Source organism: Accipiter gentilis, chromosome 20 (assembly GCF_929443795.1).
Source record: "Accipiter gentilis chromosome 20, bAccGen1.1, whole genome shotgun sequence".
NCBI classification, from domain to species: domain Eukaryota; kingdom Metazoa; phylum Chordata; class Aves; order Accipitriformes; family Accipitridae; genus Astur; species Astur gentilis.
The window spans coordinates 25905241-25927546 of record NC_064899.1 but is presented as its reverse complement, the minus strand read 5'-3'; the positions used below and the strand labels follow the sequence as shown (position 1 = coordinate 25927546).

Here is a 22306-nt window from a genome sequence, read left to right as displayed (position 1 = left end):
CAGAACCAGTCTATAGTTCAGAATTTACTGTACAGATAAATACAGTATTACATGTTCCCCTTCATCCTGTTGCAATTTGTCCAGTTTTCTGTACCCCGACAGAATGCAAACTGATGTCTTCGGTTTTTGTGTTGTTTTTTTTTTAATCTCCACAGGTTAGTTATCCCTCTCTGCCCTATTCATGTGCTTAGCCAGTAGTGTGCACAGCGTTTCCAGTACGGGCTAAAGGCTCAGGTCTAGAGATATGTATGGGAACATGGGTTGGCAAATACGATACTGTTTTCCACATGCTCTTCCAGGCTCCAATAACTTGTGGGTCAGAAAAAGATGAGCCTTCTATGAAACTGGATTTATTTCTTATTTTTTGGTGAGTTTAGATTTTTAGATTAAGTTCTAAATTTGTTTGTATTCTAAATACACTCAGCGAACTTCTCTTCCATTATGTTTTTGGCACCTCAGAAACTGTGGCAGCAAGATCTGCTGCTCAAAGGCAAATTACCTCTTGTTTGTTTGTTTTCAGATCCAGTCATCAGATTAAAGGCATCAAATCATGCTAATACTTGTCAGGTCCCTTTCCACATTACTCAAGATTTTTATAAACCTTGTCCCATCTTAACCCCATCACCTTTTTTCCAAACTGAAAACTCTTTAGTCATTCTTTACAAGGAAGCTATTTGTTACTTATTGTTCTACTTTCTGTCTTTCTCTGAACTTTTTCCACTTCTGTTCATTTTAAAATGGGGGAAATTCTACAATTGCACATGATAATCAAGTTGTGAACAAACAGTGATTTCTGCCCCCACCCCCTTGTCTAACATGGACTTCTTTCCCTTTTTGTTCCTGATGTTCAGGCTGTGGTGTGAAAAGTGATTATTGAGCTGGTGATTTTATGAAACAAATCATAACCAAAGTACCTCCTTCATGAGAGGTAATGAGCAGTTGGAGCCCAGCTGATGTAGGATTGTTTTCCTTCATGTATGTACACATCTACTCTTAAATTTCTACATCGAATTTTGCCTGCAGGTTTAACACTCATTTAGTCTTGGAGACCTGCAGCTCTCCACTGTTGGCCTGTGCCTTGACTGTCCTAAATAACTTGAAATAGTTTCAAACTGTCACATCTCTGGTCACTTCATGTTTTTTATTTTTGTTGCTGTTTTTTACTACTGTGCAGAACAGCATGTGTCCCAGTAGAATTTCAATGACCACCTCCATCTCTGAGAATAGACCATATTTGTTTTCTTATTCAGTTATTTACCTATGGCTTATCTATTCTCTTTTATTCTATGGCTGCTTTTTTTCCTTAAGTATGTTCAGAGGACTTCATCAGAAGTCTTTTGGAGATCTTGGCGGACTGTATGAATTAGGTTTCTGTTATCCATGTGCTTGCTGATCCTTTCAAAGAACTCTTTCAGGCATGTGGGACAGAATATCCCTTTACAGAAGCCACATTTGTTTTCCTCCTCCACCACCCCGATGTCATATTGTATAATACAACGTTCGACTGGAAAATATTATTCCTGTTGCAGATAAATGCATATCTGATGTTTGATCACAGGCACGGGAATTAGACACAGGGATTTTTCTTTGCTCTGAGAGGTATTGGCTGTCCTGATGCATGTCCGGCTCTGACAGGGTGCTCTAATTGATCCTTTCACTGTTTAATATAGCTACATGTATCATTGTGAATATAAGTGTTTCTGTTAGCTATTGATAGCTCTAAGGGAAATGGGGGCAAATAAAAGAGACAGAGTTAAGGATAATAAACTAAATAACTGTGGAGTAAGTGGTCACTTAGAATTTTCTAACTGTTTAAACATTCCTTTTAGACTGTTGCAGTTTTGACCTTTTTTGGTAAGGAGAGAACCTTCATGCTCCAAATGGGCAGCAAATTATCATTTATACTCCTTTGTGTTAATTTCATGTGAATGAAATGCTAACATTCTCTTACTGTACTTACTGCCTAAGAGCTAAATGTAAATAACACTAGTCATAAAACAACTTTAAAGTAGAATATTCCTGGAGAAAGTACCATCAAATATAGTGATATCAACCCTCATAATTTTAACTTCTCTGATCCTGTAATGAAAATACTGTTACTGAGATTTTTTGATCTTGATTGCTGATTTTTCTGTTGGTGATAATACTTTTGCAGCCATCAGAATATGGTGAATAAAGGTCTTCTGTTATAACTGGTTTTTACTGGTTTTCATAACAGAACTTTGCTTGTAATGTTTTCTTACAAACTTAAGATGACTGTTACTGTGTTAAAAGCTCACAGGTAAACACTGTAAAGACTACTTTTGGTAAGGGATGTAGTTTGTATCTTATTAGCTGCTGCTGGGGAAGAAAAGTATTTCTATTCTCTCCAGTGCTACTGCTTGTGAACTGTTTTAGGAAGCCAAATCGGCAGGAAACTAGCTATGGCAGAAAAACAGTTGTTTTTAAAAAGTTGGTTTAAGAGGCTTTATTTCCTTGAATCAGCTCATTGCAGAACAACGGTGGTGTTCCACCCCCACCCCAACACGGAAAACCACCCCTTTTGGCAGCACTGACCCGATTAATTTTTTTCTGCATCTTTGAACTATGTTGTTGCTTTACATAAAAATAGATACTAAAGCATGGGGAGCGAAACAATTGGCACTTTAGATTGCTCTTTAGATTAATGAACTATAAAATGTTATCACAGGGAACTTATTTTCTGAATCTGAGTAGAAATATTGAGGGTTCCCCCCTTAACAAAATGTGTTGCTTGGTTTAAATGAGTTCTCCTACGAATTTTATTTTTTTTCTACACAATCTTTTTGTGGCTTATGTGGTGGTTTTTGCATAATCAGATAGTATTTCTTTTCCTACTTGATTCAGTGTACCAGTTGAACAAGGAGCATTTCTGGTATACGCTATAATTTGTATAACTGCAATTATTTGTATGCCCTGGCTTCGTAAAATGTCCAGACAGTAGCTAGCAGAATTTTAATTCTGCTAATAGTGTAGCTTTTCCTGTCAGGTTTCTATTTACCTTCCCCTACCCCAAGGTAATAAGAGTACTTCAGGTTTGGAGTATGTTTTCCTTGGCTCTTTGCACCTTTAGTGCAGTGGTGACAGTGTCATGATTTAACCCCAGCTCGCAGCTCAGCCCCATGCAGCCGCTCGCTCACTTCCCCCACAGTGGGATGGGGGAAAGAATCGGAAGGATAGAAGTGAGAAAACTTGTGGATTGAGATAAAGACAGTTTAATAGGTAAAGCAAAAGCTGCACGTGCAAGCAAAGCAAAACAAGGAATCCATTCCCCACTCCCCACGGGCAGGCAGGTGTTCAGCCATCTCCAGGACAGCAGGGCTCCAGCACGCCTAACAGTGACTTGGGAAGGCAAACACCATCACTCCGAACATCCCCCCTTCTTTCTCCCCCCAGCTTTACATGCCGAGCATGACGTCCTACGGTCTGGAACATCCCTAGGGTCCATCGGGGTCAGCTGTCCCGGCTGTGTCCCCTCCCGACTCCTTGTGCCCCCCCAGCCTCCTCGCTGGTGGGGTGGGGGGAGAGGCAGAAAAGCCCTTGGCTCTGGGTGAGCACTGCTCAGCAGTAACAAAAACATCCCTGTGTTATCAACACGGTTTTCAGCACAAATTTAAAATGTAGCACCATACCAGCTACTGTGAAGAAAATTAACTCTATCCCAGCCAAACCCAGCACAGACAGCAGAGACAAATTCAGTGGCAAAGGTGTCATCACTCTCGGCAGTGGTTGTGAACGTTTTTTCCTTCCCTGCTGAAAGAAAAATACATGGTGAAGTGCATTGGGTGTATGTGGCAAGGTTTTGGTAACGATAGGGCTGCAGGGGTGGCTGCTGTGAGAAGATGCCAGAAGATGCCTCCATGGCAGACAGAACCAGTTCTAGCCAGCTCCAAGACAGACGGGCTACTGGACAAAGCTGAGCCCATCGGTGATGTTGGTAAGAAGGTAAAAAAAAAAAAAAAAGAAGAAAAAAAAAAAGGCTGTGCAGCAGCAGCTAAAAGAGAGGATTGAGAGAGACAACCCTGCAGACCCCCAGGTCAGTGCAGAAGGAGGGGCAGGAGGTGCTCCAGGTGCCGGAGCAGAGATTCCCCTACAGCCCGTGGGGAAGACCATGGGGTGCAAGTTGTCCTCCTGCAGCCCATGGAGCAGATATCCACCCTGCAGCTCATGAAGGACCCCGTGCCAGAGGAGGTGGACATGCCCTGAAGGAGGCTGTGACCTGTGGAGAGCCCACACTGGAGCAGGCTCCTGGCAGGACCTGTTGCCTGTGGAGAGGAGTCGATACCGGAGCAGGTTTTCTGGCAGGACCTGTGACCCCATGAGGAGATCGGTGCTGGAGCAGTCTGATCCTAAAGGACTGCATCTCACGGACAGGACCCATGCTGTAGCAATACTTGGAAGAACTGCAGCCCGTAGGAAGGACCCTATATTGGAGAAGGTCACGAAGGACTGTCTCCCATGGGAAGGACCCCACGCTGCAGCAGGGGAAGAGTGAGGAGTCGTCCTCCCCTTGAGGAGGAAGGAGCAGCAGAGACAATGTGTGAGGAACTGATGGTAACCCCCATTCCCTGTTCCCCTGCGCTGCTGGGCAGAGGAGGGAGAGAAAACTGGGAGTGGAGTTGAACCTGGGAAGAAGGGAGGGGTGGGGGGAAGGTGTTTCTAGATTTGTTCTTATTTCTCATTATCCTACTCTTTTATTAATTGGCAATAAATTAAATTAATTTTCCCAAGTTGAGTCTGTTTTGCCCATGATGGTAATTGCCGAGTGATCTTCCTGTCCTTTTCTTGACCTGCAAGCTTTTTAATCTTCTTTTCTCCCCCTGTCCTGTTGAGGAGGGGGAGTGATAGAGCAGCTTGGTGGACACCTGGTGGCTAGCCAAGGTCAACCTACCATATGAAGTCTATGAAAACCATAGTGTCTGATTTCATATGCAAGTTTTCAAGTAGTTGCAAAATTGGACAAAGTTTTGATGCACTAGGTTGTGCAACACTAGGTTCTTGCTATGCTGCCCTGACCCCGCTTTACAAGAGGTATAGCTGTTTCTTTGGCAGCTTTTCAACCCTCAAAATTGCAGTCCTTGAGTTTTAGGGCATCAAAAGTGTTACCTACTTATTTTTAAAGGTCTGACAGTAATCTTCAGAAATGGATCCGTGAGCAGTTAGTAGGATACAAACTTAAAAGATGGTCCCTGAATAACTTTGCTCTTGAATCACAGCTATAAGAAAGCATGGCTTAATAAAAGTCTGTGTTAATTGGACAGTATTTAGTATCTGCTTCTTGACTTCAATGGCTAGCACTCTTAATTAGGCACCTTAATTAGCTGTATCCTTTAGCTAACTCATAGCAACCAAAAATAAGCAGCATTCAACCTGTTTAGGAAATTCTGGGAGCCTTTGGGAGGCGAGATGTTGACTGATAACTGCTTTGCAAAAATAAATTTTTTTTTCTTAAACTCATGTGTGTCTTCTGGGAAAAAAAAAATCCTCTCTCTTTTTGGAAGAAGAAATGAAAAGCTTTTTCGGTTTGTTGCCTTCTGACAAGGGGCACACAAGTTTGAAACTCTTTTTACAATTAAAAGCATCTTCCTACAAGTTTACTTTTTGAAGAGGATAGAACCTTTTAGCAGATTAATTCCAGTCTTGAAGAATGGGAAGCTTGTGTATTTTTCATCTAGCTTCAGAAAGGGAAGTTTAGAACATCCTTGAAAATATGTTGGAACTTCACTTTGTTACTTGTAGAACTGTCCTGATAGAAAAATAGCAGGGCATAAACAACCTAATAGCTTGCTGCCATTGATTAGTGACCAGTCCTATTTCTATCCCTCTACTGGCCTTTCTTGCTTTGTGGAATATCTGCTGAGGACTTGCACAAACAGCTTTATTTTGCTAATGAGGAACAAGAAGCAGTACCTGGGGGGGGGGGGGGGCGTGGGGAAAGAGAGAAAAAAAAATAAAATGGGGAGGTACAGGAGGCAGGCTTTTTGCAGCATCAGTGGGTTAAAGCAGCTCTTTTGGGCTCTGATAAGCACCAGAGCCGGTTCTAGGAAGGAGGAACTTTGGGAAATGCACTTGGAAGGAGCCTTCAATCCTTTCAGCCTTTCCACAGTTGACCATGGTTGTGGCATAGGTATTAGGATCACAGAGAAAAGTAGGTTTTGGATGTGATTCAAAGATTTGACGTCAGGACCTAGTCTGTTCTAAGCAGTAACATCAATTTTAATAGAATTGAAACAGTTTGTATGAAGTTGTTTAAGGCTGGTATAGAATGTGTGAAATAGATTAATGCATAAACTAGAAAACAGTGATGTATCTAATTTGAAAGAGAAGTAAAAAAATTATGCAGCCAGTCTTAAAGAGGACCCCTTTATAATTTCAAAATACTTCTTTTTAAAAAGAGTGCTTGCAAAGTTAGTAGAATTATGTTTTAAGGTGTTTTTTATTTGTTACATCTTAGGTACAATTAACGCAAGCTTTTTCTACATAAAAATCAATAGCAACTATACTTATGGTTAACTTGCTTAAGATCTGCTAATGCGTACTTGATGCATAAAATTGGCTTTTTTAATAGCAGATTGATCTTTGGAATAGGTTAATGCTACCTGTTGCTAATGTGTACTGATCTGCTTAGTGGGAGTATTTTAAAGTGAATTTATTTGATGGAAAGAAAACTTTAAATGTACTTATTATTAGGCCAAGACCTGGGATGTTTTAGTGACTTGACCCTGCCCATTTCACTAAGCATGGTGTTTATTGCTGACGGAAATCCTTCGGCTTAATTCTCTTTAGAGAGTTCTGTGACTGTCATGTAGTTTGGCTGTGTCATGTGCATGCTTCACACTGCATGAAGCCTTAATGACTTGTTTCAGGATTAATCCAATAGTAGTAAGAAACAGGATTTGAGGTCTTACACAAAGCTGAGAGGAAGCAACTGTCAGTTTCCTGTTTCAGTTCGTGATACGTGAAGAATCAGTAGAGGGGAATGACTTGATTTTTTTACTTAATCATGAGTGAACAAGACTATGAAGAAAGCGGGCCAAATCCAAGTGAGTCTCTTCAAAAGACAATACCATTCATTGTTCTAATGACTTTTTTATTGGAATAGCAGGTTCTGTGCTTCCAGGTATATTATAAAGAGCTTTTGCAGTGTGTTTTCATTAGGAGTAGACTGTGCTTGATTATAATAGTAGCCTAAGCAAGGGAAAACTAAAATTTAGTGATGTTGATAACGTAAGTGATGGATGTAGTACTAGAGTCCTTCATTATGTAAAGGGGTTTACAAGGAGCTTAAGTACACCTTGTTCTGCTTTTCAACATAATGTACTTAAATTGTTCTAGTCATTGATAAAAATAATGCAAGAAATTCGTGATGTAGTACATATATTTAGACATTTCTTTACCAAAAAGACCAATAACCTGCAAGTTTGAAGTAGATTGCACTGAATTCTTAAACCAATCTGATGTAAAAATTCAGAGGCAAGACGCCTTCAGGCAAGGTTATTGATGCCTTTTCATAATTTGAATTAAAGCAAGGTAGTGTCTTTTGAAAACTTGAGTTTCTTAGAATTTTAAAGAATACTTCTGTATATTTTTGGGTTAGGAGTGGTAAGAAACTAAATTTTTAAGATTGGGTTCTCTTTAGTTGCCTGTCAATCAAAAATTTGGACATACGATATGCACGATAAATATGCACGATAGAGAAGACAGAATTACAGATTTTGCCACAAGCAGTTTTCTAGGATGTGAAACTTGCGTACGTCAGTCTTAGTGACTTCTAAACTTTATGTATTTTTACCTTAAAAAGTTTATTTACATTAACAGTAAATGCTTGTTTACCCTTGGGCAAAGATAAGGATCTTATCTTCATATTCTCAGTTTGTAATGGTTTGTTCTTAATGTGACTGAATAATAACTTAATGAAAATGTTACCATAGTTTTTTATTAAAAACCTATTTTTCACCTGTATCTGGCTAACTGGAACCTACTTCAAGGTACATGGGCTGTGATTAAGAGTTGCCCTTTGGAAACTATGAAAGGTTAGGAGTTTTCTGTGAAGTATTGTTCTTCAACTGCATTTTGCTTTAGACAGCAGCATATAAAGTTAGAAATTTATAGTGGGAAGCAAAACTTTCTAGTTTTACACATGTACTTGTTTAGAGAACAGCTATACCTTATCATAGCCAAGCTATCTTATTTGAGGCCATGTGGTTCAGAAGTTTTAGGTCATTCTTATGTCTTTGGATACCACTTGTATTCTTTTGCCATATATTTTGCCATTTATTTTTCAGTTAGATGTTAAACTCTTACAGCGTGACAGGAGACATAGATGCTTGCTTTTTTAGACAGAATGTGCTTGATGAGAAAAGCAAATAGGAACATTTCCTGAATGTGAACAATATTGACAGACGTAGTGTAGGACAGCAAGGAAGCAGTGAATCTGGAGAGGATTTAGGGGTCAGACTGGAATAGAATAGCATGAGCTTGGTTTAATGCTGTGGTAAAGAGGGCTAGCCTGATCCTTGGAGTAGAGAGGTGATGATTATACTTCTGTAAATAGCATGCTTGAGACTGGTGTTAGAAGGCTGTATTTGATTTTTAAAGTTTGGAAAAAATTTTTTTGCATAACTTAAACTGGAGAGAATGTTGTCACAAAAATTATTAACGTTAGGAAAACGTTTTATGAACTTAACTGTTTCAGTTTTTCAAAAGGAAGCTTGAGATGATTTGATAAGTATAGTTACCTTCAGAGATAGAAAATACTAAGTGGAAGTGGTTAAATTTTGAAGGTGTACTAGAATGTTATAGGTAGAAGTTTGAAAAAAGCCAAATTTAACTAGGAATAAGGAACAATTTGAGATTTTTACAGTAATTAAAAAAATTTAATCTTTATAAAGATACATTGATAGGCTTTTTTCTTATTTCCATTCAAAAAACATCAAGAGATACACTGGTCAAATTTCAGTATGCATTTTCAAAGTCATGGAGCCTAATGCAGAAATGAAATTCTGTAGCCAGTGGAAAGACAGGAAATCAGATTAGATGGTCTAATATTTTTGTCCTTAATCTCTTGAACAGGCATCCTAGTGCAAATTTAGGATCACTTAAATGATCATTTCCTTCTACTCCAAGCCCTGCTCTGCCACTTTCCCAAAGACAAGACACCTGTAACACGGTGTTTTTTTTTCATACTCTACCTCATTTGATTTGGGGTGGCGGGGCAGGAAAGGGCGAAAACCAACCACTATAGTTCTATGTTGTAGTAATGCTGGCATCAGTGCTATGGAAGTGGTGTTGCTTATGCTGATTGCTCATTCCTACACCGATGGTGTCTCCAGTGACAGCACAAGCATTTGTGTAGTGAACACGCAAACTCATCTGGATTAAAGGTAGCAGGAAGAATAAAACCAAAAGCAAAACAACCCCCTCCCAACTCGGCATTAAGTGCACACTACTGTTGCATTTATAATAGTTCTGTTTGTGTGAGGAACAGTGCGATGATACAGACACACAAATGGGTGAGTAGTTAAGTGTGAGAGGGGAATGAGAGGGCCACCTCTTTGGTGGCAAAAGTGGCCTCTGCCTGTTTAAGCTATACTGTTGGGTTCTGTCTTACTTGGTGTAAAATGGACCAATCTGGATCAGCTTAGAAATTTTTAACTGGTAACATACCTTAAAGTATTGCACCTGTCAGAATTTGTGAGGACCACTGCTCGGAAACTTCTGAGGAATATGAATTTGAACAAAGTGCTGTCTCTTCTCTATGACCAACACTTTGAATTGTGATATGCAGACATATTTCTGATGTAAGTTTTGTTTGGTGTGTGGAAATGTTAATGAGAAATCATCAGATGACATCGGCGGCTCTAAACTCGAAGCTAGCATAACTCTGGGATGGTTTGTGATAACTTGCGTGGGTTACACTGCATTGGCAGTTGCAGGGCTAGGGCGTGTGGGAGTGCACGTTGTGATCCTCTGCGTGAACGCTCTGAATATTGCCTCCCAAACTTGGGAGATGTCTCCAACCTTCTCTGCTTGCAGCTGTAGATCTCATGTAGAAAAGATGATGTAATTTGTTGCAGCTAATTTCTGTGTAAATATAGCTACACCCATCACGGGTGTTTGAGTATCTGTAGAAATGAAGATTAGGAATTGTTGCATGATCTGTCAACACAGAAAATGCCAGACACGCTTCTAGGAAAGGTACGCTAGTGATGGCTTTAGTTTGTCCACTGGTAAGCACAAAGTTGTGAACATTCCATAGCAGGTTAAAATAGTAATAATAACAATAATTTTAAAAGTATCTTTTGAGAGGGGAAAACATTTATTTCTAGAGCTTAGGCTTTGATCACCTTATGTTGGCTGGAATGGAGTGTCACATTAACAGGTGGGGGTTTTTTGTGTGTGTTGCAAGACAGAGGAAACATTAGACCATAATCAAGCCCACAAAAGATTTTTTTGTTGTTGTTTTATTTTGCCTTTCTTATGGATCTTTTAATACAAGTGGTGGTCCAAGATGAAATACTGGCTCAGATGGACTACTAATCTAGTCCAGATTTAAGATTTTTGCCTGTAAACCTTCATAACTTGAATTACTTTCAGAATTTTTGCCTGTAAACCCTCATAACTTGAATTACTTTCAGAAATCAAGCAACAGGAAGCATAGATTTTCAGAGTGCTTTGGTTGAGGAGTTTTAATTGGATTCCAGAAGACCTGTGCAGCTTAGAGGAATGTCTAGAACTACATTGGAAGTTATAATTTTTATTGTATGTTTAACTCCCTCCACAACTGAGAAGAGTTTGAATTGTTGCAAATTCAAAGAAGCCTGAGGGAAAGGTGATTTGCTTGTCAAGGGCTGGAACGGGCTGCCCAGGGAAGTGGTTGAGTCATCGTCCCTGGAGGTATTTAAAAGAGGTGTAGGTGTGGTGCTTAGGGACATAGTTTAGTGATGGACTTAGTAGTGTTAGGTTAATGGTTGGATTCTGATCTTAAGGATCTTTTTCAACCTAAAGGATTCTATGATCTGATTGTCTTTAAGCTTTCTTCCAGAATTCAAGAGAATAGGGTTAAAACACAAAGCTGTAAATGACTTGAGACTTACTAGTGGAACAAAGTACCTATTTCTATATTCCATGTTACCTCAGTGGAAGCAACTGAAATATTTTTTTCTGTTTGCACCGGAGGTGATATTTACAGCATTTGTGAAAGGTGTAAACCCTGTCTTTTCTTAGTTCTGGTTTTCCAGTGAATCCCTTCTTTCCAAGAAGGGATGAGCTAAGGATTGGGATAGTAGCTTATTTCATTAACCTCACCGTAGTTGCTGGCTGTGTGTTGAGGTCCTAAAACTGTTCTTTCTGCTGGAAATGGTGTAATACATCTCAAATTGAGTTCCATGTTTGTGAGGCTCACAGTATTTCTAAGCATATTAAATAAGCATACTCCCAAAGGTGTTGGTTTTTAATTTACAGTCAATATGATTTTGTTGACAGCAATGCTGAAAACTCAAAGGAGCTTGTTCAAAGGTGTTCATAATTGTTGGATTAGTCAACAAACTGCAGATGAGACAGTACTTGTCAGTATGTTTTTGTGGTCATTTTTCTAGCATTGATCCTCTTTCAAATAGAGCTAAAATAGATAATGTTGATCATGTCAAATACTATAAAAAAAGTTGTACCAAACATTCACAAAATGAGACAACTGTATTAAAGAAATGGGAGACTTCTGTAGAGTCTGGTAGTGACAGGCTGTTTTGAAGACTAGCATTAGAAACCTTTAAAATAGGTAGATTATTTGTTGGAAACACTGAAAAGGGATTTGAAGAACAGAAAACTGAAGCTCTATGTTTTTTCCATTTGAAGTCTGTGAGGTACATTTGACAAGACTTGTTAGAGATACTGTGCTCTGAGCTTTTTCCTATTGGAGCAAAGCCAAATAACTTTGTTCAGATATACAAGCATATAAAGAAAGACTTTATTATTCTCTTCCTACAATTTAAAATACTCGATGTACAGTGCTGAGGTGCTGATTTTTACCTCCAGAACTGGTAAGACAAAACTGTATTCTTTAACCTCAGAATTGTGAATACTGATTCACATTATTTGTTTGGTTACCCTTTTGATGTATTGATTAGTCTACTGGTACGCACTGAAGCAGTAACATCAGTGATATTGCACACTGTATGAATGCAAAACAATACTTGGAATTCCCCAGCTCACTTTTTGAAGAGTAATCCTTTCTGAAGGGATTTGAAGTACCCTGAAGAGAATACTGACATTTAGCTAATAAGTACAGCTACCAGCTGTCAATAGGTGAGAAAGTCAATAGAACTGTGGTCTTAGCAAGGCAAATATCAAGCAGCCTTAGTTGTATTTTAACTTGGGAATGTGCCTTTTAATGAACGCTTTGTAAAAACTTTAGCAAAAATAACAGTCATTTCAAGGAATGGAGCTAAAAGAAAAACAGTGTTCCAAAAATCCTGGCAAGAAAGTGCAATGTCTTAACTAAGAAGTTCTAGTGCTTGTATGCTTTAGCACGATGATGAGAGGAATCAGCATGTATTTGCTTGGGGACAGAGATGCTTTTCATTGTCTGTGGAAAAGCTAACTGAACCTTTCTCTAAGTACGATGGAGCCAATTGAAGGATAAATGGCAATTTCTCAGACAATCTTGTGCCAAACCAGCACGTTCCATGCACTGTGAAACATCTCAGGGTGCTGGTCCACGAGGAAGATTCTTTTGTGTTCACAGTGCTCTTTCTGCTGGCCTTGCGTTGTGTTGTTGGAGGAGGGGAACCTAGCCAGGCTGTAGGACTTGAGGCAGTGGGGGAACAATTATAAACTGTAGAGAAACAGAAGGATGAAAGCTGGAGGATATGGATAGAAGGAGATACATTGGATAAGAATAGTAGCTGTGGATGAATTCATTAACAGTTCTCTGGATCATGGATTAGTTCTAGACCCCTAATGGACAATAGCCATCTTTTGAGTCTCTTATGGTAGTATGTGGCTTCCGTGCCATGATACCAGTAAGTATAGTGATACTATGGAAAGTCTGTTGGACAAGGGAGCTATGGAGAGCGGTAGAAAATCTGTCAGGAATGTTGTCAACTCATCTGCTTGAGGGACTGAGATCTATTTCTGTCTTTATTACAACCAAGATAATACTTTGTGCTGGACTGGTGTCTGTGTTTGCAAGAGCTTTGTTCTTGGACTTCATATGAGGAGAAGTGTCCTGGAGGGGGCGGAGTAGAGGACACAGGGAAAAGACAACAACCTGTTTTCCAGCTGTTCCATGATTCTGTAGTGAAGAGGCTGTGTAGGTGCTATTGCCCTAACTTGTGAATATAAGAGCAAAAGCGCAGACAGGCAACTGGCATAGGCAAGAGCTTGAGACTGTTTGGGAACACCAATGTCGTGACAGTAGCAGCACTACTGTATCGCGTGGACTGGAAGGCAGTGAAAGCGATGCTCTGTTTTTTGAGAGGTGTGCCAGAGCAGGTCAGGGAGCTACAGCTTAATGACGTGGATGTTTCAATAACAAATAGAATAAATATAGCATGTCATGGAACATGACCCACAACCTTCGCAAAATAATTCAGTTTACGTTGCTTTTTCATAAATTCCTGCCTCAACTACTGGAGTTCCTTTGAGGGGGTCAGTAAAGTAATGAAAAGGTAGGTTGGGGTCTTTTTTTAATTGTTGTTGCCCAGAAGGTTTATGTGAAGTTCTATTATCAAGTGCTTTTAAGTAAACTAGAAAGATGGGGCAAGGGAAATGGGGGAGACCAGTGTATTAAAGAATAATAACTAATAGTTAAGAGGCAGAACACTATACAAAGATCAGACTGTTAAACTTAATTTCCTTAAATGAGGACTTTGAGTCCATGTGTCTGGGATAAAGACACAGTGTTTGGTAGCCACCTCCAGTGTTATCTGAAACCAGTTCTTAAACCAGCATCTTCTGACTATTCTGTTTATGGTATACCTTGCCTTTTTTTTCCTTTTGTTTCTAATTGTTGCACTTTTTTACCAGGGGATGGGGTTGCCAGGGAAAGTAGTCCATTTATTAACAGTGCAGAGATGGACAGAGGAAACATATATGAAGGAAAGAATATGGCTCTCTTTGAGGTAAGTTAAATACCCCCAAACCATATTTCATTCACCTTTGATTGAGGCTCTGGTACTAAGATGAAAACAAGCAAACCCCTGTTTTCTTTCTCTTCTGAAACTTAGTGGGGGAAAAAATCAATTTTAATAACTTTTCAGTACTTTGTTTCCTGCTAACATTCCATTTCAGTGGATTTGAATGATGTAATAAAAAAAGTTCTACGATTTTTTTCCTTCTATATTTTAGTTTATCTGTACAGGTAAGAACAGTAAATTTTGGTATGCATTGATGTGAAGATATGAAATAAGCCTTCTTGCGTTTAAAATTTTGGGGCTAGGACCTAGAAATTGTTGTTAGAGAAAGTTGCTGAAAGTTAAATCTAGTGGTTTTAACAAAGCAGTATCCAGTTTTAAAAGGATTAGCAAATATATTATCTTGAACAGGGAAAATACAGGCTTCTCTTAAAGCAGCAAATCTATAAAATGAACTGTGATAGGCCATGACTGACTTATAGTGTCCAATTACAGTGTAAAGCATACCATTGCTATTTCTACTTTCTAGTATAAACATCTACTTTATAATGCAAGTTTTAATACCTGTTTAATTCACTGAATGATTGCAATCATTTACAGAAAAAAAGTATATTGTTATGGTACATTTAAGTGTTACTTTTACAGTGAAATGGTACTTTTAGTAAAGTTTAACCTAAGTTGTTCTGCTCTAGCAGCATCAGCTGGTCTTGCTTTGTTGCTTGCTATTAACAATAAACAAGGTCCTTCCAACATTGTTGCTTAACTATCCTGCTGTTGCATTCTACCCACTGTTTTCTTGTCATCTTCTTATGCTCCTCACTTCTTCCTTTCAAATATCTTTGCACAGAGGACATGATCTTTCAGTTCCCTCTTTCTGCATGACCCAAATAATGTATTCTTACTATTTGTCACTAAGTCTTAGAGCAGATTGTGCTAAGGATCAAGGTAATGTTGGTCATTAATTGTCTGCCTTTGTCATGTATGGAATCTGTTACTATTTTTTGACAGAAACCATAGTAGTGGAGTTTTGTTACTGAATTTCTCTCCTTCAACTTCTATTCCATAAAGCAATGTTCAAAACTCCCTGTTGTTCAGATTAGCCGTTGTATTCCTCAGTGTCAATAAATTGGCCATAGCTGCTTTTTTGTCCCTAATCTCATTTGACTATAAGCTTGCATCAGCTCTTTTGAGTAGTGGCTGACGTTAAATTCTCCACTGATGGCATAATGATGACTATCTTTTACATATCTCGGATTATAGACCATGCTGTTAGAAGGCCTTGAAAGCCTTCTAGTAAATTCATCACCATTGCTGTTGTGCTGAATCTTTTTTGGTAGTATGTATGTTTCATAGTATGTTTCCCACAATCTTATTCTTCTCATGTTTTCAGCTGACTTGTGTTTAAATTTTTGTATAAACTGTTAGAAAGAAGGCTATTATAGCCTTGATTAGCATGACCTGATGCCTTAGTTCTTGTCTTTATGTGCAATCTTGATCTCTTGTCTTCTGTCCAATATTTGAGTTTACATACTTGATTGAATTCTCTGGTTCTGCTTCTCCTGGAATCCTTTTATTGTATATGCTTCTCCTGGATTTTATTATTTGTTTTAGCATGTTTTTGTTTTGTAGCAGATATTTGGCTAAAGAAAGATGGGTTGACTTCTGTGTCAAGTAATATTAGATATGTGCAATTACATGTGATATGCATATGTATCTGTATTTTCAGCAAATGAATACTTTGGAAGTAGCATGTGTGGTTTAAGATAAAATATGTAAGCCTGCAACAGTAGGCTTGAGAGTGATCCTTAAGTATCTTGGTGCTTGAGGGAGTCCTTTAAGGCCACTCTCTAGACAAGCAAGATGCTGGAAAAATAGCCTAATGGCTTGACCCTGCCAGTACAATCCCCTAAAAGCTGTATTGTGATAGGAATAGATTTTTATAGTTAACAATGGCCCTTCTCTAGATTTCCCTTATGTTCCAGCTATACAAGCTGTGTATTGTAAGATAATGTAAGAAAGTGAAAGAAATACTGCAAGGTAGCCATGTAGTGTTAAACTTTCAGAAAGATTTAGATCTCTTGTTGGTTGAAAGCTGACTGGTATTTTGTCACACTCATTTTTGGATTTGAGTGAATAAGGGCTGACCGGTTGAGAATGTGTTTGATGTAGTATCACAGAATCATGACTTTTAAAAAAACCTATTTAATAAATGCATTATTCTTAAAATCCCAACAGGAAGAAATGGATAGTAATCCCATGGTGTCATCTCTTCTTAATAAACTAGCAAACTACACTAACCTAACTCAAGGTGTGGTGGAACATGAAGCAGATGAAGACAGCAAACGAAAGGAGGTCAAGGTATTTAAACTTCTAACGCGTTATTGAGACAACGCTAGCCACAAGAGGAGCGTTTTTCAGCCTAAAAAGAAAATATGTGGATGCCTAAAAACAGGAGTGAGATTTGTAATACTGTATTTAAAACTGAAGTGTTTGCAGTAGGACTTGTGTTAATTCAGTGTCCTTATTAGCATGTTTTAGCAAGACCTTGCTGTAAAAGCCCTAGATAAAATGTGCGAAGCTGGGACCTGAAATATGCAGTGCACCCAGTTTCCTCTTCCTTTCTTTTTTTCTTCCTTCTGCCCTTGTATGAGCATCAATATCTTTTGTCTACCTCTAGTGCGATTACAGTATGGCTGGTTTATTAATACATTTTAATTGGCTGGGTTTTTACCTAAAGTTAAAATTTGAGGCAAAATTGAGATGAAAAAAGGTCACTCTTTTAAATCCATAAACGTATTTGCTCCTGTTAACATGGTAGCAGTGAGTAGCTCTCTTGTGTCTCTGTGTCAGAGTAAGTATTTTTAAAACTCAGTGGGCACATTCCAGGAAAACATTTTGTTGCATGCCTCAAAAATACGGTATTTATCAGGGGGAGGTGGGAGGGAAAGGCAAAGGCTCTGTGTGGCACATCACTAAACACACTTGCTAGAAGACAGCAACTGAGTTCTTCGAGGGCTGTCTGCTAGATACCTAAAGTGCCTATCTAGGCCTCTGTAGAAATGGAACATATGGAACAGTTGGAGTCTGCAGTGAGAAGTTGGATTGATCTTTCTGTGAGCAGGGAGCTGCTTCAGAGGAAGAAAGAGTGGATCAAAAACATGTGACCTGACAGAGTACAAAAACTCTCAGGCAAGGAGGGCTTATGAGCTGGAACTGGTTGAGCATGGTGACTGAAACTTAAGAAATTTAAGGAAGATACTGGGAAAAGGAGAGTATTGGGAGTCACTTGTCCTTGTGTAGAAGAAGGGGTGCTGCTACTGAGTTTGTATGCTGAGTTATGGAGGAAGGAGGAGAAGCACATAAGAATGAATAAAAGGAAATGAGCACCTAGCAGAAGAGACAGATAGGAAAAGGTGCTTGAAAGTAAGGTTAGAACTGGTGCTCATTTGACTGGAAGAGAGATTTATGGTATGTTAGCTAAATATTAGCAGTAGATGTTTGCATTAGGACTTGGCTACTATAGGAGGTTGGTACCAGGACGATGGCCAAGGGCGAGGAATGAAGTCCAGCTGTTCTAGCTTTTTCCTTATCCTGCATTTCTTTGTGTGGGGGGTTTCTTTTTGTCTCATTGTGATTGTTCTGTATTTGTTTCTACTCATGTGAAGATGCAGCTTGAGATATGAGAGAACCAACACCGAGTGACTGTCACTTGCCTTAGTGTGATCCCTGTCCTCTGTCCAGCTGCTGTGCAGAGGTTTTTGTTAACACAGCGCAGCGTTAGTCCCTCTGGAACTTCCTAGCCAAATGAACACTGTGTCCTCGCTTGCACTTTGTCTCATGTGAGCACCATCTGGTGGCCTGGAAACATGATTTCTGTGCATGTGTCTGTCATCAGTTCCATGTCTGAAATTAAGCGATGGTTAAGTAATAGCCTGGCAGGGTGGCATTTTTAATGGCATAACTGAGACAGTAGCATTGATGTTGCACGTGGATATTGCCCAAGATGCTAAGAATAAAGGTTGTAGTCTAAATGGCATTGCATGGTTCTTTGTAAGTACTTGGAAACTCTAGTGTTTTCTTAATAACTTTGTTAACTTACAAAGCACCGATATTTGCTTATTTATTTAAATCGATTGCCTTTTTTCACAGCCTGAGTTGTGATTTAAGAAGAGCTTCTGTATCTGGAAGCCTACTGTGTAGAACTATTGCTTCTAATTTGAGTATTTCAAGGCCTGATTTCTTCATAAGTGTAGAAGGTTGGAACGTTAATGATGAAGCCTGAATGCTTTATTGATCCATGATGATCACCAGAAAATAAAAAGTACAAAGAAATATATTACGTTGTGGCAGGTTTTACAACTTTTACAAAAACAAATTGTAGTGAGCTCTGCATTTTTTCTGGCCTTGTCATAATACCTTGTCTGTCTTTTTTTAAAAAATTGAAAACACTTATTGTTGAATATCATTTTATGGACTGGCTGCAGGGCAATTGGTGATCAACTTTTTTCAGAATATATTTGGTATTTTGGTTATGGCAGTAACTTCTCTTCAACAGTAGTCTGTTCACTGGTATTTCAGAAAAAAGTTCGTAAAGCTTTGTAATAAACAGATGCAGGGGCATCCTACCCCTATCAAGGTTTCATCCTAATTCCTATGGAACAAGAGGTTTTGCTATCGCAAATAGTTTTCCGTCTTTTCAGGAATCTTTCTGTATAAATAGCCTATGAATATTTGCGAAGCTGGATGCTCTGAAGCTATCATTCAGTTTCACTCAGCATTTGTTCATGGAGCATTTGTGATGAGTCTTTGCAGAAGACAATGCTTATGGAATTAAATTGTTTAGTGCAAAGGAATTAATGTTTTGACTTCGTTTCCAGGTTCCACGTATGGGCACTTTTATTGGTGTGTACCTGCCCTGTTTGCAAAACATCTTGGGAGTCATCCTTTTCCTACGTTTAACATGGATTGTGGGAACAGCTGGAGTTCTTGAGTCTTTCATCATTGTGTTCATGTGTTGTGCTTGTGTAGGTTAACACTTTTCTTTACTTTTGGCCAAATCTTCTGTCACAAGAGTACTGCTGACTTCTAATATACGAGCAGTAGAGAAAGATTTCTCCAGGGTGATAAAATATCAGTGCAATTGAGAAACATGGGGGGGGTGGTGTGTGTATATATATATATATATGTGCAGTGTCACATGTCATTCTAGCCTGTATGGAGCTTCTCTTGTGTTGATCACAGTAAGCTTTTGTTTGAAGTATTATACGGATTTTATTAAATAAACTTTTAGCAATTATTTCGTGGTTTACATTGACATCTGAACTGTTCTGCTTTACACAACTTCAGAACAAACTGAAGTATGAACTACAAATCAATGCACAGCATTAGGTCCATAAATTAATATTTTGGAATGTGAGATAACTAGTAGATGATATTGTTATAACAATGACACTTGATCAGTTTGTCACTATTTAATTGGAATAATGAACATCTCCTTTTAAGTATATTCAGTGGTCTGTATTCTTCCAGTTCTTTTTAAAGACCATTTCAAACATCTAAATTAACTGAATCTTCTATTGAAAAATTTAGTACTTAATTTACATTGATATCCCTGACCAAGGAATCATTTATGGTTGCTTGTAAAAAAATGGTTGCTTTATTAAAAAAATGAAACTAAAGATTTTTTTTAATTTATTTATTTGATCACTTTTTTTGAAAGATGGGGCAAGACACTTTCAGTATTTTAAACTTCCTCTATTTCATCTTTCCACAGACTATGCTAACTGCAATTTCAATGAGTGCAATAGCAACAAATGGTGTAGTTCCAGGTAATGAAGAATTTTATCTTAAACCATGAATGGTCAAATGATAGAAGTTTAAAGCTGTGATAAGAAATTAACTGTGGTCTGAGATATCAGAAGTAACTCTCTTGTGTCAAGTGCATATTTCCTTTTAACTGATTTATAAATTACTTTTTAAGGTGAGATGCAATCTTTTAACTGGACCTTCTGGGAGTTACAAACTGTAGCACATTTTTGTCATCAATCATTTGATTCTCTCTGAATGAAAGATAAGATGTTATAATTTGAACTAATGTAGACTTGTCTTCATGCAAAGCAGGTTTCTTTACAAACTTAAAAATAAGGCTGCTTTTTTTTTTCTTCCTGAATTTGCCTAGACTCCATTTCTAAACACTGGAGCTAGTTATGTTGTTTTCTGCAGGAACAACAGCCAGTCCGCTGGCAGAAATCTTTTTCTGTATAAGTGCTGTAGGTTATGCTCATCTCCTTAAAATTTCAGGATAAATAGATGAACTTGTTCCTCTTCAATTATGAAGCCAATTTTTTTAGATGCAAAATCAGTTAGTCTTTGAAGCTCTTATCCTTTTCAGTTTCTCAACTAATTAATTGATAATACTGGTGTTCAGACACAGGTATGAACTCTGAACAGTTTACCTAGTGAAGCTAGAAAAATTCCTCACTTGTAGAGCTTCTCCAGCTGAGTACTGGGTTCCAGAACTGATGCATAAGTTGTTGGGCAAAAGTAAATGCTACAGCTTCTGCAGGGTATAAAATAATCTCATTTCATGGATACAGTATCATGTATGAAATACAAATACAATAGAAAATTTTGTTCCAAATACTTATATTTTATAATGGAATGTAGTTATTCTAATCTGTGTCCAGGTAACTAAAATGTTCTGCTCTTTTCCTTCTCATATTTTTAAAGTTCATTGTAAAGGATTTACTTGACATCTGAGTGTCACAGAAATCTTTGAAGGTGGCAGTTCTTACACTAGACAGGTCTTCATTTTCACCTTTTTTTGTGTGTGTGTGTGTTCATGTCAGTTTCTTAGAGAAATGCTTCTTCTGCTGGAATATATGGAGGAGGCAGAAAGCACAGATAGGAACCTAGGATTGAAAGAGACCTTCTGAGCAGCAGGATCTTGTCTCTTGCCATTACATGCAACAGCATTATATTTAGTAAAAGGATTGGTGATGCATCATAAATTTTGTTAGTTTCTCATTTGTTCGTATTGAAAAGCAGTTTCAGACTTGTTTGCAGACTAATTTTATACAAGGCTGGTGTATATTTATTTTAAATAAAGTGCTTCCTTTCTCTGTCTCTTCTTTCTTCCTCAGTTGTCATGAGTGGGACAAACATGAATTTAAGAGAAGATGGGAGAGGGAGCCAGAGAGGAGCATGCCTTGAGGGGGTTGGGGGGAAGCCTAGATAAAGAGCCTGAAACTTAAGAGACTTACTGAAAGGGAAACTGTATGGTGGAAATGGGGGAGAGAGGGTAGCTTATGACTTACAGAAAGATGATGCATGTATATGGGAAACATGAGTGAGAAGAATTGAAAAATTCAGGGGCAAAGTGAATAGTACAAGCGAGTAGAGAAGAAAAAGCAATCCCTACCTAACACTTTTAAGTGGTACTGAAAAAATGCCTGTAGTGAAAGTGGTAATGGTTTCACATACAGTAAAGAAAAACAATGCATATTAGTGAGACAAATTCTACTTTGTCCCTATCTCCTAAAGAAATTATTCTGGAAATTTATTGTTTGATTGTAAACAGCTTGAGGTTGCAAACTAAAGGTTGATTCACATCTTTTTATACCTCTATACCCTTTTCTCAATTTTAGATTGTTTAGCTTCTGGATTTTTTTCCTCTTTTTCCTTTGTGTTTACTCTCTGTTCCCCAGAAAATGCACATGGGGATAGTCCCTTTGAAACGTACTTTCTAACTGCCTCGTTGGTATAGACATTGAATACAGTTTTGGTATGAACATTTCAATGGAGAGGCATTATTATGTTGATTGCATGATTCAGATTTTTGTTCTCTACTGCTGTCCTTAATCTGAAGGGCCGGAGTCTTTTTTTTTTTTTTTTTGTTAAATTCACAGCTGGAGGCTCTTACTACATGATTTCAAGATCTTTAGGGCCAGAGTTTGGTGGAGCAGTGGGACTTTGTTTCTACTTGGGTACAACCTTTGCAGGAGCAATGTACATTCTTGGTACCATTGAAATTTTATTGGTAAGTACAGTTTCTCTTAAGATTAAATGTACTTGGGTTGTTTTGGGAAATTGCTGAGGAAGGCACTTGGCCTAAAATGCATTCTAGTTTGATTTTTAATGTTTTGATACTATATTTC

The 22306-nt window shown here is 38.3% G+C and overlaps 1 protein-coding gene across 6 annotated transcripts in view; it reads left to right on the top strand.

Moving 5' to 3' along the window:
- SLC12A7 (solute carrier family 12 member 7) overlaps positions 1-22306 on the top strand; it is a 69557-nt gene that overhangs the window by 4056 nt on the left and 43195 nt on the right. For 5 of the 6 annotated variants that reach the window (XR_007508903.1, XM_049823728.1, XM_049823727.1 and 2 more), the window contains exons 2-6: positions 14044-14138; positions 16386-16508; positions 19028-19174; positions 19924-19978; positions 22058-22188. Coding sequence is in view for 5 of the 6 variants with exons in the window: in XM_049823728.1 (XP_049679685.1) it covers positions 14044-14138; positions 16386-16508; positions 19028-19174; positions 19924-19978; positions 22058-22188 (551 nt within the window). In the remaining variant the exon portion in view is untranslated. Of the gene's footprint in view, positions 1-6871; positions 7062-14043; positions 14139-16385; positions 16509-19027; positions 19175-19923; positions 19979-22057; positions 22189-22306 lie in introns of those variants that run through there. The other variant, XM_049823726.1, reaches the window with a different exon arrangement.